This window comes from Prosopis cineraria, unplaced genomic scaffold, assembly GCF_029017545.1.
Source record: "Prosopis cineraria cultivar Desert tree isolate PC_DT_omini unplaced genomic scaffold, ASM2901754v1 PC1, whole genome shotgun sequence".
Taxonomy (NCBI): domain Eukaryota; kingdom Viridiplantae; phylum Streptophyta; class Magnoliopsida; order Fabales; family Fabaceae; genus Prosopis; species Prosopis cineraria.
In genome coordinates, this window is record NW_026555332.1 from 40,234,164 (window position 1) to 40,250,323 (window position 16,160).

At 29.2% G+C, this 16,160-nt stretch overlaps 1 protein-coding gene across 1 annotated transcript; it reads right to left on the reverse strand.

Annotated features, from left to right (window-relative positions):
* Positions 1 to 3,532: 3,532 nt before the first annotated feature.
* On the reverse strand, positions 3,533 to 5,617 carry LOC129307262 (protein ASPARTIC PROTEASE IN GUARD CELL 1-like). Its single transcript, XM_054948209.1, has one exon. It carries the CDS (start codon positions 5,450 to 5,452, stop codon positions 3,962 to 3,964), a length of 1,491 nt encoding a protein of 496 aa, XP_054804184.1. The 5' UTR covers positions 5,453 to 5,617; the 3' UTR covers positions 3,533 to 3,961.
* Between the last annotated feature and the right edge of the window lie 10,543 nt (positions 5,618 to 16,160).

A 16,160-nucleotide genomic window follows, 5' to 3' on the forward strand; every position in this document is an offset into this window, starting at 1 on the left:
ACCTGGATTAGCAGTATCCATATCTGGATTCACAACTCCCTTAGGATCTGTGATCAAAATAGAATATAAAAAGAGTGATGGCTCTAAAACCCACACCACCGGCTCACTCCCTTATAAGCATCAACTGCCAATTGGTCAACAACACGGTCACCCTTCGAGGGGTAAAAGAAAGAGAAAACTCAATCTTGGATGCAAAATTATCAATGAGTTCCTAAATAATACCACGACACCTCCAGTCTGCTAGGTCTAGAATTTTCTAAGAGATGCACTTAACCAAAAGTTGACAATCAGTTTCAAAGACAACTTTATCCCTGCCGATATCAATGGCCAACACAAGGGCTTTTTGAAGTGCAAGAGCCTCGGTCATAATAGCAGAGTTGGACTTAAATTTATCAACAAATCCCCATAAATGGGAACCCATTATATCACGGCAAACAATACCCATAGCAACATCATCGTATTTGCTAGAATAACTCCCATCACAATTAATTTTGAGATAATCCTATGAGGGGCTTTCCACTAATTAAGAGAATCATCACAAATGTCAACAGTATAGGATAGTGGTAATTGCTCACCATTCAACACGTATCATGCTTCATTGTGGAATGCCGAAGCCTTGGTTATGACCAAGCAAGGGCTAGGTGCAATACGATTGAAGTGAATCTTGTTAGGATGCTTCCAAATGAGAGAATTTCAGTTCAGAATCAAAGAAGAAACTTAATTTCATATAAGTCTAAAAATATTCTGAAATTTCAGTTAAGTCTAATGAAAAAAAGTTAAAAGAATTTTAAAGATGAAAAGACCAAAATTTCCTTCACCTATTATACAGAATCACTGATTATTAATTTTCTTACTCTACTTGTCAATTTGTAAATATGAGTTGCAAATTGCCTAAGTGTGCATGCCAATAATTATACAAATTTTGACATTATTTTTTTCAATCATAAGCAACAACATTAATTATTAAATTGCTAACTTTATTTGTTAATTTACTAATATCAATTGTAAATTATTGACAGGTCTTATAATTTATTAACATTAATTATAAATTACTGATAAGTTTTATAATTTACAACTGATATTAGTAAATTAATAAGTAAAGTTAGAAAAATTAACAACTAATGTTACTAACAATCATATGTAATTTATAACTAATATTAGTAAATTAATAAATGCGGTAAGAAAATTAACAACTAGTAATTTTGCATAACACGTTAAGGGTATTTTGATCTTTTCACCATCAAAATTCTTTTAACTTTTTTTCCTTAAACTAAACTGAAATTTTAAAATATTTTTAAACTTACCTAAAATTAAATCTCCTCCTTAGTTGTTAACTGAAATTCTCCCCTCCCAAATAGCCCAAAGGATACAACAAATAAAAGCAATTTCACAGTCCAAGAAGCTACTCTGTGATTGCCAAAGATGTAGCCACTACAGTTCAAAGCTAGTGACATTATAACAAGGGAATTTCATTCCTAGACTGCAACCGAGCCATACACACACCTCACCCTAGGGCAAAGAATAGATGCTCAATAGTTTCTTTTCAGCTTCATACATAGGACATAAGTGCATATTCCATCTCTTCCATTTATACAAAGCGTCATTGCTAGCCATTGACTTGTTGAGTATGCACCACACAAAGTGTTGAATGCGAGGGACTATTTTAATTTTCCAAACATGCTTCCATGTAGTCTCAGAGATCAATGTGGATGGACTGGCTTTATTGGAGATGCTAGCTTGTCTCTTCGTTGCCTCTATAGAGGCGAGTTTCACATTGTATTAGCCATTAGGGGCTGCAGTTCAAATCAATTTGTCTTCCAGAGGCACTCTAGGAATTGACATTTTAATAATGGCCATGAGAAGCTCATTACTGATCAATCTTTAGAGTGGAGACAAATCCCAATTTCCATTCTAAGTCAAGTTTGAAACATGCCCATAATTAATGATATATTTAGTATCACCTTCAAGCTTTTTCAAGAATTTTGCATTAGGTACCCATTAGTCATCCCAAATTCAAATAGATTCACCATTGCTAATGTCCCACAAAAGATTCTTCCTTTGGAAGTCCCTCCCATCGATGATACTAGATCAACATTAAGACGTTTTAGAACCCTTATCGGCATTCACAAATTCCTTTCTTGGAAAATAAATACTTTTCAATACTGTCACCTAAAGGTCATTCGGATAATGAATGACCCTCCACATTGTTTTAGCCAAAAGAGAATAATTCATAAAAACAAAATCCTTGAAGCCCATCCCACCATTAGCTCTCGGTCGTGTAAGCTCATCCTAGGCTGTCCAATGAGTTTTGCCACTAACATCCACTCCTTCCCACCAAAAATTATAAATGACATGAAGTATTTACAATGTTTCCATGAAGATTAAGGTATATAATTATTTGATTCTTTAAATTTTGATTCAGTTATAATTTAATCCTGAACTTTAATTCATTATAACTCAGTCCTTATACTTTTGATTCAGTTGTCATTCGATCCCTAACTTTTGACTTTTATAACTTAATTCCTATAGTTTTCAACATTTAAAATATTAATTCCTATATTTTAAAAAATAAAATTATAAAGATTAAAAATATTTTAAAATTTTAATTTTGTTACTAAAACCTTTTAATCTTTATAAATATTATACAACAACAAGCCTTTATCCCACTAAGTGTGGTCGGCTACATGGATTGCAAGACGCCATTGTGCTCTATCGTTTATCAAGCTTTTAGGAATATTATTAATTAAAAGATCGCATTCAACAACTTCCAAGAGTGTTCTCTTAGGTCTTCCTCTATCTCTCTTAATCGGACTCAAAGTTATATGTTCCACTCTTCTCACTGGTGCCTCCCTTGATCTTCTTTGTACATGCTCAAACCATCTCAACCAATTTTCTACAAATATTATAAGGATTAAAATTTTACAATAGTTTTAATCTTTATAATTTTATTTTTTAAAATATAGGTACTGATATTTAAATTGTTAAAACTATAAAAATTGAGTTGCAAGAGTTAAAATTAAAAAACTGAATTACAATTAAATCAAATCTACAAGAATAGAATTATAACAAGTTGAAATTTAGGAATTGAATTGCAAATGGATTAAAACTATAAGGATACTGATCATCTATAGTCGTATGAACAATAACCATGGTTTTTTTTATCAGGGCAATTTTTTTAATTAATCATTAGGAAGACTTAATAAAAAGTATATTTTTTCAACTTCACATATTAATCAAAGAAAAAATACAAATATATCCCAAAAATAAAACACTTTAAAATAAAATGAATAATTATTTTTACCTTTAATTAGGTATGTGCAAAACAATTTTTCTTATATAATAAATTATTAATTTAAGTAAATTAACAAAATATGATATTGTTGAGTACACAAAAATAAATTATTTTTAATTTTTAATTTTTAAATATTAAAATATGCCGTGCATCTAGTTATGTTATTAAATTATATTAGTAATATGAAAATATTATATTTATATTAGTAATAACTACATTCTTTTTGAAAAAAAAAACATCTTAGATGCAAACATATGTATAATTCATTACTAATGGTCAAGCATGTATTATTGTACCTTGCAGTATATCACATCTCACCTTCTCAATGTTTTTGGGCCTGAAGTGTGCCAGGCTGCCAGCACTCCTGCAACTAAGCCATTAATATATCTTCTGTCAAGTCTGAGTTATACACTGCAAACCATTTTTCTGGCCAAAAAAAAAAACATTACAAATCATTTTCCAAAATTACAATTACAATTTATGATAATTTTATTATCACGAGTCGCCCCAACCCGGCCCCAAATGTTCCACTCAACTTAAATACAGTGGGCCCATTTGGGCATCCACACACCACCCAACTACATTCAATCTACAGTACACACTTATGCTGCGGATGAGACAGTAATCCAATCTTCTTATGGCGGGAAGGGTAAGTACGGGATTTCGCATCTAACATTTGTTGGGCGAGAATGCCATTATTGAGTTTGCCAGATCAAAGCTGACACGTGTCCCCTGTTGCTGCACATTTCCTATTATCGATAATGACTGCGACGACGGAGCAAATGCGAAGCAGAACGTCCCGGCCGAATCCACCGGGATCAGGTAGTTCTTTGCTGGCAGCTGCCAAGATTTCCCGCCGCTGAAGTGAAACGCCACCGTCGGCACCGACACGCTCCTCAGTGAAGACAAATCGTAGCAGGTGTCGAACAGAGCAAACCCACCAGTGGAGCGCAGGTTCTGAGTTAATCTCCGAAACTCGTCACGGACTGCGTTATACGCTTCGCTTTGAAACCGTGTAATGGCTGTTCCTGAGTCTATGATGACTCCACCTCTTCCAGATTGGTCCATAGCAAAGGTTGACGGTGGCAAGGAGATCGTTCGGCCTCCGACGCTGATTCCGGTGAGTCCGACGTAGTAGAAAGTGTCCACCTTGCTGTTCTTTAATAACGAGGCAGTGACCGAGTCACTCGGGGTGGCCGAGTTGAACTCCAGAGTCGACGATTTACTCGAGTCGCGATCGACCAGGCAGTACGAAAATGACGACGCTTTAATCTGAGATGTGAGTGACAGTGGCCCGCCGCCGAGTCCAAGTAAACCGGCGGCACCAACAAACAAACCTTCGTTGTCGTGGCCACACCCGAGAGCGATGCGATTAAGAGAGCCGGAGTTCCCAAAGGAAACCGTTTCAGTGACGAACTCACCGACGGTGAAGGACCCATCACCGTACGACACCTGGTACAGACACTTGCCGCTCCGACAAGCCGAGATAGCCAAAGCCTGGCACTGTGGGGCGTTGCAAGAAAGCGAGCTGTAAGAAGAAGATCCGGAGGGCTCGAATATCGGGTCGGATTGTTGGTAACAATCATTACAAGGCTGGCACTGAAGCCAGGTGACATCGCTTCCGGTGTCAAGGGCCATGTAGAAAGGCTTGGATGGTTGTCCCACCCCGATTCTGGAAAAGTACTCGCCGCTTCCTTGACTGATGCCTGAAGAAACAGGCGTTGAGAGATCTTCAGGCTGGAGCTCCACTTCAATCGGGTGAAGATCCGACCTTTTGACTTGGTTGAGAGCTAGCTGGAGCTTGGCGTTCAACGAATTCACTCGGGCCGAATCCCGCTCGAGTCGGGTCAGGACCAGGTCCTTGTAATCCTTGTGCTGGGAATTGAGTAAAGTTTCTCTAGAGTGTAATCGAACGGAGAATGAAGAAGAACTAGAAGTGCTCTTAGTTTCTTCATCTTGCAGGTTATCAGATTCAAGAATATCAGGGTTGAAGCTAAGGAGCTTCTGGGCTTGGTCAAGCGAGGCTGATACATCAAGAACAGTGGTGGAGAATTCAGAAGCCTCAGGTTGGAAGCTGCGAGAAGAAGTAGAATGAAGAACAGAAAGGGAAAATAGAAGTGCTATGATGAAGAAAACGGATGCTTGATTCGTCATGGCCATAATTTTTAGTTGCAGAGCCCAGAAACTGAACTGGGGAAGCAAAAGATAGAAGACAAATGTGGAGTGGGAGTGGAAGATGGAGTGGAAGTGGAGCTTGGCTTTATTGGTTTCAAAGAGAGGTGCTTACGTCAAATTAGTCGGAGTTGGAGTTGGAGGTTGGAGGGTGAAACAGAGTAAATTGAGTCTGAAAGCTTGGTTCGAGAATTCAATTATATTTAATTTACTATGTGGATACCGTATGACGTATGGACCAAAAGCATAGATATTTTAGTTGGAACATTAGAAGTAGAACCTTCCTTTTTAAAAAAAAAACGATTAATATTTTAATTGATAAGTTAATCTATATGTCCGTTTAGGATAATTTTAAATAAAATTACGTATACTAATCAAATTTATTAAATATATTTTATAATATTATTTTTTTAAAATATGAATATAATTTTTTTTTAAATATCATTCAATCAATAACCTCAAAGAAAAATATAATAAAAGAAGGATGATAAATAAATTCTATCAAAATAAGTAAATGATGAATAAATATCATGAAATGTAATAATTATTGCCAAGCCTTTAGGGATTAATCAAATATAATTTTTTGTAAAATTATATTTTTAACTCTAAATAAAATAAAAAATTATAGCTATTAATATCTAAATTGAAATTATTAATATTAAAAGTAAAATTATTAATATAAGAAGCTTAATTATTAATTTAGTTGTGTAATAGCATGTACATTTTTTTATGTTAACAATTTCAATTAAAGCATTAATAACACAGATAGTCAAAACTTTAATTCAGTCTTGCAATAATAGCCATTTCCCACATTAACCACTTTATATTTGTTATTAATAATTTTAGTTTAAATATTAACAACAGTGCTTTATATTATTTTGTAGAGTCAGGAACATAACTTTGCAAAAAAAAAAAATATGATTGGTCAATGTCTAAGGACTTCAAAGTATTTATCTTACTTTGTCATACTATTTTGTCATTTGTTTATTTTGAAGGAATTTATTTGTTATTTTTCTTATAATAAATAGGAAATGATAGTATAAGGAAAGTATATTTAATAAAACTTTATTTTTATGAAATTGTTTTATATTTTAGAACATCAAATTACCTTTAAAATTATCTTATAAATTAGAATGAAGAGAGTAAAAAACATAAAGTAAAAGGCTAGAAGCTGGGGCAAAAATGGTCTAATGTAGGGGTGAAAATATGGAGACTAGCAAAAGCCACAACCCTTCCTAACTTTTTAAATTTTTTAATAAAATTTAGGGGTTATATATTTTTTGGCCCCTTAGAAATTCTAAAGCAGTAGATGAAATTTTTATTTTAATTTTATATGTAGTATTTTAGATTTGTATAGTGCAATTGTTTTAATGGCTTGAAAATATAGTTGTTATATAATTTATTATTTTTAATAAAATAACACTACACATGTTCTTAAAATATTAATTTCATTTTATTTTTCTTTCATTTTTTATTTGATGAAAGAAATTATAAGAATTATTATTAACAAAATTTGTCAAGCATTGCAATAAAAATCTTAAAATATATTAAATGCTATGTACTTAATATCTACCAATCATTTGTTCAAAAGTTAAGAAGTTATAGTTAAAGTGTCCGTATAAAAAAATTAAATTTTTTAATAATTAAATTATTAAAATTTATTATATGAATGATTTTTACTTTGATATAATTCAATCTCATCGACATAAAAATTTTGGAGCAATTGAGCATCATTATTGTATTAATGTATTTATTTACTATGATTATCAATTGAAAGAATTAGATAATAAATTTAATAAGTAAATAATAGAGCTTATTACATTTAACATAACTTTAAATTTGAATGATATATTTAAATCATTTAATGTTCATAGGAAAGATAAAATTTTTATCAATTTAATAATATTTTATATTAAAAATGAAATTACCAAAACATTTATCATAGACATGACAACTAATGAACTTTATACCTTGAAAAATTGATGAGCAAACTTAAAAAATAAATATATATTTATTTTTTTATGTGAAAAATTAAATATAAATATATATGTTAAATATCTATATTATGTTGGTGATATATATAGATTTAAATTTTTTTCAACTATCATATATAATTTGTCATCCTAGGACCCTTAATAAAATTTTTTGATTCCATCCATGGTCCCATGCAAAAGAAAAAAGACCAAACCAAAGGAGACCTTCTATTTATATTGGACTAAACATGTGATTGAGTAATCAAATCACTTTATTTAGTCCTTATCCTATAATTTTTTTTAATAGGGCGAAATTTAAGAAAGGACTAAAGATGTGACATAAAAATAAAAAAAACTCATTAGAATATGAAATTTTAATTTAATCTAAGAGAATTAAAATGAAATTAATTTAAATGATAAAAAGACTGAAATAACTTCAATGTAAACATTAAAAAAATAGTAGTCAAACTTACATGTAATGCTGAGAAATTAACAACTGAGGTTATTTCATAAATTCGGGTAAACTGATTGAATAAGTATTCTCATTTTCTCAAGGATTAACAAGTTAAGTAAAATAATTTATAAGTGATATTGGATAATTAATAAGTTGGGATATTATCATTTGATGTTACTTCATAAGTCCTAAACAAATTGATAGAACAAATTAAGAATTGTCAAATCAAATAAAGTAATTTACAAGTGATGTTGAAAAATTAATAAGTAAAGTTGAAAAATTAACAACTAATATTCTTTCATAAGTTCTAATAAATTAATCGAACAAGTAACTTATGAAGCAACTTTAATTGTTAATTTTTTTAATTTTAATTGTTAACTTTTAAATATTACATATAAATCTGACTGCTATTTTTAAATGTTTATAAACTTTATGTAGAGGTTATTTTGATTCTTTTATCACTTAAGTTAATTTCATTCCAATCTTACTGAATTGAATTGAAATTTCAGATTTTAATAACTTTTTTTATTATTACGTCACATCATCGATCCTACGTTTATATTCTCCTTTTTTTGATATAAATTTCTCAATATAATTGATGATATCCATCTCATCGCTACGATTTCTCACATATCAGTGTTCTTAATTTTATATAATTTTTAATATAATTTTTTAAGTTGTTGATTAGTAGTGTTCTTAGTCTTGTATGTTTAAATTTATCAGTTTTGTGTACGTAAAAATGGTGAGATCTTACTTAGCGTTACAAGAGTGAGGATGAACTATATCGCCCAACCATGGGTTTTTTTTTTAAAAAAAAAAATTAGATGAGATCACCAATTGTCTAATTCAATTTTTTTTATAAAAGAGATCAAATTTCGAACATCATGTCTGTCTGATAATGTGCTTGTTTGTTGTCCTAAAAAAAAACATATTATTTGTCAATTAGTCTAATGTGAAGTAATCATGCTTGTAGTTATGAGAAAATGGAGGTCCTTGTCAGTCAAAGTTATGATTTCATCTTTTCTAAGCCATGATTTGTGAGCTGTTCACTGCACGCTGTGAAGCTCCCGTGATTCGGAACTTGTCAATTTACAGTTTAGTCGATTGCAGACTCAAAAGCATCACTTGGTGAATGTCATTTTCTTCTTAGAAGCTTCACTTTATTTATAGGAAGGTTGTTGGCAATATTAAAAACACCCAATTTCTGGCGCGTAACCTGCATCATAGATTTGTTATGCCCCTCAACATGCATTTTACTAAGATATCCGGCAAATTAAAATTGATTTTCTTTGAGTCAAAAATCGATTTTTTTTTTACTACATTGGGATTTTATTCTCAATAAAATATTATAGACAGCTCCGTCGAAACTAAATTTTATTATGAGACTGTAATTTTATTTTTCAAAATTATAATAAAACTAGATAAATAGTCTTATTTCTGAATGGGAAACAAATTAGTTATGTAAAATAATTCAATTAGTGAAAGAAAAATATTTCCTCTATCCCTGATGATAACAGTCGAGTTTCTTATCCACAAATATAAAAAACATGTTAGACTAGTTGGTGTTTAAAATATTTTTTTATCATTTTCAATTTTCTCTCTCGATAAAATGTCATGATTTTCACAACTCAAATCTTTAAATTTTTGTTAACAAAGTGGGCCATGAGATTTTAATCATTCATTAAAACTTGTTTAATTACTCCTAGAATTCTGTAAAAAGATCTTGTAACAAGGACATCATTTCCCTCAAAATTGGCTCTTATAATTAGGAATGGAAGGAGTAGTTTAGTGTTTTGTTAAGGTAAAAAAAATATTCCCTCACATTTTTATTATAAGTAATAACTTATATTATAACCAACTTACATGAAATTATTGATTATCTAAAAGTTGCTTTGATTTCTATTTTCAGCCTTAATAAATACTATAAATTTAAAAAATGAACATTTTTATTTCCTCATTGAAAATTAATGGCATATTTGAAGTAAAGCAATTAATGTTACACAAACTCTTGTAAAGAAACTTATATTAAGGACAAAGAAATTTTTTAGAAGGCACCATATTATAAGGTCAGGAAGGAGTAATATACTATGTGATCATTTAACTAAAAAAAAATGCAGAGATATAATTATTCACATTTACTAAATTATTACTGTCTTTTATCCAAATTATAAGATACTTTCAACTATATTTTATATACCAACAAATTTAATTATTTCATTATTCTAATAAAAAATTAACATGTTTTTTCCTTTTTAACCTTTACTATAAAAAAAATTTTAGGGTGAGTTTTAAAGGAAATTAAAAAAGTTATTATTAAAAGTAAACTTTTAATGATGATAAATCAACATTGTTATTTTGATAGTGACCTTGATTTTTCGTTGCCAAAAGTGTTAAAAGTTCAGTTGTCGCTGCAAAAATATTTATATAAAAAATAATTTTTATAATTTACTTTTGATGGTGACATTTGTAGCCACCAAAAGTATTTTTATAAAAAATAATTTATAAAATTACTTTTATGATAACATTTGTCCTCACTAAAAGTATTTTTTAAAAATTAAATATAATTTTAAATTATATAAAATAATTATAAAATTATAATTTAAATTATTAAAAAATTTCTTATGAATTATTTTAAAAATTTAAAATTAAATAAAATCATTCAAAAGATATTTATGAAATTAAATTTCTTATTTTATATACAGATTTAGAAATAAATGATATATACCACGAAATAAAAAAAATAGTCAAGATGTGTTAAGTGTAATTATTGAATTATTTCTAATTTTTTTTAGTCATAATTTTTTTTAGACATATATAGCTCATATGTTTTTAAGAATTATGTTATTAAGCTAGTATTTTAATATAATCAATTAAAATCTTGATGGGTTATTACTTTCAATTATAGTTAGGTTAAATTATACATAAATTATTGCTTATATACAAATACATAAATGGTACTGGAACGCTAAAGTTGTACAAATATTGTGAGATGCAAATAATATTGTAAATTACTTGACACATTATGTACTTGATGCTTAGCTTAATATACACATAGTATCTACTTCTTCTACTGAGCTCTAATAATTTTTGGATAAAGATTTCATGTAATTTTGCCTAGTGTATTTAGGTTTCAATTGTTATAAAAAAGAAGTTACAAATAAAATTTTATAACTAATTATTACTAATAATAATATGAATAATTATTTAAATTCACCTTGCTATGAGGTTAAGGATGATTAGATGTTAACTAAATTGATCACAAATGAGATCCTTGTAATTATCTTATATTGTAAAAGTAATTATTATTTATTTTTAAAATTATTGAAAATGACTATTTACAAAATTTATGTTGTTGAAATTAATTTGTTATTAAAATACTTTTTTAAGATGATGAAAAACTATCAATAAAATTTTTAATAAAAGAAGGGGAAACATTTAACTATTTTAAGAGAAGATAAAAAATTAATCATTTAATTTATCAATTTTTGAGAAAAATATGGAGCAAAAAAAAGTAAAAGATATTTAACATAAAATATAATTCATATTTATAAATAAATTATATACTTAATACATTTCATTTAAAAAATAAAATAAAATTTAAAAATTAGTTACAATATATATAAAAATATTATTTAATATTTAAAAATTATTTATTTTATGTTTATTTTCCTAACAAAAATAATATTAATTGGTAAAGAATAATATGTTATTAAAAATATAATTTAAATATTCATATAAATTATTTTGTTATATTAATAATTGAAAATAAAATAAAACATATGTATATCTTTTTAATAATATATTATTTGATATATGTGTATGCAATTATATACTCCCTCTGTTTAAAAATATAAAGTATTTTTTGAGAAGTTGAATGTTAAAAAATGTAAGGCATTTTTAATCTTTCAAGGTGTAGTCATTACCTTTTTTTTAAAAGTGCCCCTATTAATAATGACTTTATATTTATTATAGGATGTTTAATAGAGATAAATATAAAAATATAGGGTTAGTTGAAAAGTAGGTAACTCCTTTATTGAGAGTGAGATTCGGTTAAAAATACTTTATATTTTTGAATAGAGAAAGTAACATATATTTAATTTCACATATAATAACTGTAGATACATTTCAATTCAACTGACAAAAAAAAAGAGCTTAAGACTTAGAAGTGGGCATATTTTGCAACAAATATGTGACGTGGTGCATGGCGGAGATATGGTGTATGAAGTGGTTTGAGAAGACACACACATGATGGGTAACGTGGCATGAGGTGGTGCCATAATACATGAGGTAGCTTGACAAGGTACACATGTGGCATGGCATGAGGTGGTGGGATGATGTGGCATCATCTGTCAAACACGTAGCCTATGATATGGCACAAAATAACAAGTGACATAATATCATCTATCACATACATGGTAGGTGACGTGATATCACGTGATGTACACGTGGCATAATGATATAGTATAAAATAAATTATTATTATTTTTAAAAAAGTTTATTTTTATTGAAAAAAATATTAGCAATGATTGTTATACTGATGGTTTTTTTATCATTAAAAAATTTTAATGATAACTTTTGGACGATCACAGTCAAAAGTTAGTTTGTTTGTTTGTTTGTTTTTTTATTTTAGTGCACCATTTAATGAATTGAAATGCAAAGAGACTGTAGAAAGTGAGAAGTAAATGATATTTTTCACGCCACACAAGAAAAATACATTAATAAATGTAAGGATAAAATTAAAAAAAATTAAAAACTATTAAGTGTCTTGTGTTTTGGAATAAGTTTATTTAAAAAAATATCATGCAATTTGAATTAAAAGGATACACACACAAATATAAAGCACACACAATGTATGTTGTTAATAATTTTTTTATTACTTATAAATATTTTTTTTATTAAAAATAATTTTGAGTTACCATTAAACACTAAATATTGATATCTCTTAAGGGGAGATTCAAATTTTAATTTACACTTAACCAATTGGTTATGGCTAATAATTAATGCAGTAAAGAAGAGGGTCAGTACTTATTACTTATTAGGTGGTTGCCCGTGGATTGAATTAAATGGGCCTATCCTCATCGGTGGCAAGTCTCAATGACATCTTAATTGCTTGGCGCCCCGTAGCTCCGTGACTCATTAATCACTCATTCATTTTGTTAGGTTTTCCATGTTTCATGTGAAATGTTCTTTGTTAAAACATTCTTTTCGGACATTATTTTAATGTTCAACTTCCTGAAGGTCAAAGAACTTCCTTTTTTTCATAAGAAACTAAAACCATTTAGCCTCCAAAGTTATAGAGTTCTCAGTTCAGAAGTGTCAGGGCGAGGGGAAAGCAAAATGGGTTTACGATCATGCATGTTCTTGATATTACTTCCTCCTTTCTCAACCTCTTGTCAATTTGAGATTTTTGACATGGATTAAGAAAATGATTAACTTAAATTATAATAAAATACAATATCTCACTAAATTACCCAATGAAGAGAGATAAAAGGGTCCAATAGAGAGAAAAAAAATATTCTATCAAAGTTCTAGTGTACACTCATTTTAAAAAATATTTCTTCGTCTTAAATTATAAAATTATTTTTGAAAAAAATTTTATCTTAAAATATAAAATACTTTTGATAGTTTAAAATTTTATTAAATGTATAAATTTTAATATTATTTTTTTTTATAATTAATTTTTATCTTTTTTTAATATATTAAATGATGAATATTTTTAAAAATTTATATTTTTATTTTAAAAATATAAAATTATTAAATATATTTAACGAAATTCGTTAATATATAAAAAATATTTTATAATTTAAAATGAAGAAAATAATAAAAAAATGTAAAGTAATAGCTTTTAGAAGAGAGTGAGAGAGAAGTATTTTTTTGGGTTGGTAAAGTCATTAATTGTTCCCCCACCGTACCCCCCTAACCGTGCCTTCGCTTTTAATGAGGATGGCAAAAAAAAAAAAATTATTTTTTTATTGTAATGCATTATAAAGAGTATTTAAAAAGGGAGAACATTTGCGGAAGACTGCTAAAATAACTTAATATTATCATATAAGGATTTAGATTGAATATTTCTCAAAATTTAAACTTTCATATTCTAATTATTAATATTTACTTGTTACAAGTTTTTATCTGATATTAAATCATTTCAAAGGTTGTTAATTGATATTCTCCTTTAAAAAAAGGATAAAACAAAAAAATAAATTATTATTTATTATTAATTATAAGATACCGTATAGTATTTTTTTCATGATCTTAATATAAGTCATTTTACAAAATATATGAAGAATTTATGATTTTTTTGGGGGGGGGATATCCTTTATTAGAAGTATGAAGTTTGTTCTTTATATGCAGAAATAGGGAGCCTCACATACCATTTAAGTCAACATCTACTAATTTTAACCATTTTTAATTTATATAATTTGATTAAAATCATATTATAAAAAAATTTAAGGGAATCCTTGTGAACTCTTTTTCTTAAACTCTCTTTTCCTTTTTCTTTTTGTTTTGTTTTTGACAATGAGTGCCCTTCGCTGAATTTTCATTGGGTTACTAAAAGCAAAGTATAAGTATATTTTAACATGCAATTGTTAATTTTTTTTTTTGCTCTCAAAGTATAGCTATTTATTTTTTCCAAAATTTTGTATTTTTTATTAAATGCAAAATATTAAAATTTTTAAAATTTTGGATGAGGGAATGCTTGTTTGTGCATTAAAGAATCAGTATCCTCACCGGCAAATCTGGCCCTCATCGTTCAACATTAATGCTTGATGCCTACTCTACTTGGAGGTTCCAAGTTAGATTGCTGGCACCAACAAGAAAAAGAATTAGTAATTCATTAATTAGTATAATCAATGTAGAATGTTTGGATAGGGTGCATCTATGTACCGTATCATCTTCATCTTGGCCTCTACCTGCAAATATGGCTTCCCAATCTCAATGTCCGAGCAAGTATTTGGGCAAGGCTCCTTATACAAACGCAATTACCTTCCCCAAAGTTGAACTCAACATTCTATCTGTAATTTAGGTCATTAAATTGATGAATCCACAAGTGTAAGATATGTATCTAAACTCTTCACAAACCTTTCAAGTTGAATTCAACATTCTATCTCTATATCGAAGGTGCTTGTTAAGAGGAAAGGAGAAGGAGAAAGAAGAAGGGACTGTTTCATTTCACCAAAAAAAAAAAATCCAAGGAGGTTGGGTACAGTATATATCCTAAACTTAGACAAATGCCACAAGAGGTAAGGTCCTACACTGTCAATAACATAATTATCCTACAATTCAGCAGCACATAAAGATAATAACAACATAATAACATAAAGATGATAAAGCCATTAATGAGAGCACCAACATTGAATTGAGGATATTGTTGTTTGATAGCTGAAAGGTCTTCCCAAGTGGAATCTTCAGGTTGAGAGAACTTCCAACAAATCAAAACTTGAGTCACAAGCAAGTTATGGCACTTAACAATCTTCTAGTAGTCCAAAATTTTTTTCTAGTTCTAGCATAAATTAGCCTTGATCATCAATTGATGGCAAGGTAGGATTAAGAGAAATAACTGGACCAACAAACTTTTTCAACAAAGAAACATGTAAGACTGGATGAACTCGAGTATTGGGAGGTAAATCCAACTTATATGCAACAGCCCCAATGTGTCTCACCACCTTGAAGGGCCCAAAATAATGGGCAGCCAGCTTTTGCAAGGAAAAGTTATTCAATAGAATCTTTTGGAAGGGATGCAAGTTAAGGAAAACCATGTAACCCATGGGAAATTGATGTTTAAATCTGTGCTTGTTGGCTTGTTGAACCATTCTATGTTGAGCCTTCCATAAATATTGCTTTAGAATCTACATAGTAAGCTCTCAAGAGATGCAAGTCTGGTCAACCATCTCATTAGGTGAATCACCTACTATGTATGGTAAATAGGTGGAAGGAGGTACCCCATACACGGCCTCAAAAGGGGTCATCCTAATTAAGGAGTGGTAAGTGGTGTTATACCATAACTTCGTTAATGGGATCCGCTTAATGTAACAGTCCTTACCCTACCCTATCGGGGGTCTTTTCAATTGGGCCAACCCACTTCACGACAGCCAAAGCTAACTTTTTTCAAGATGGTACTTGGGTTATTTTTCACCCCACCAAAAGGTTTTTTGAAATTTTTCCAAACTCGAACCTCCAACCTCTACCACCTTAATGAAGTTGAGGCTAAGTCTAATGCCATTGAGTCACTGACTCAATAACCCAAGTATCACCTTGGAGAAAGCTAGCT

Excerpts from the sequence above, each read along its gene's own strand:
- LOC129307262 (XM_054948209.1), bottom strand. The coding sequence starts at position 5,452 with ATGGCCATGACGAATCAAGCATCCGTTTTCTTCATCATAGCACTTCTA.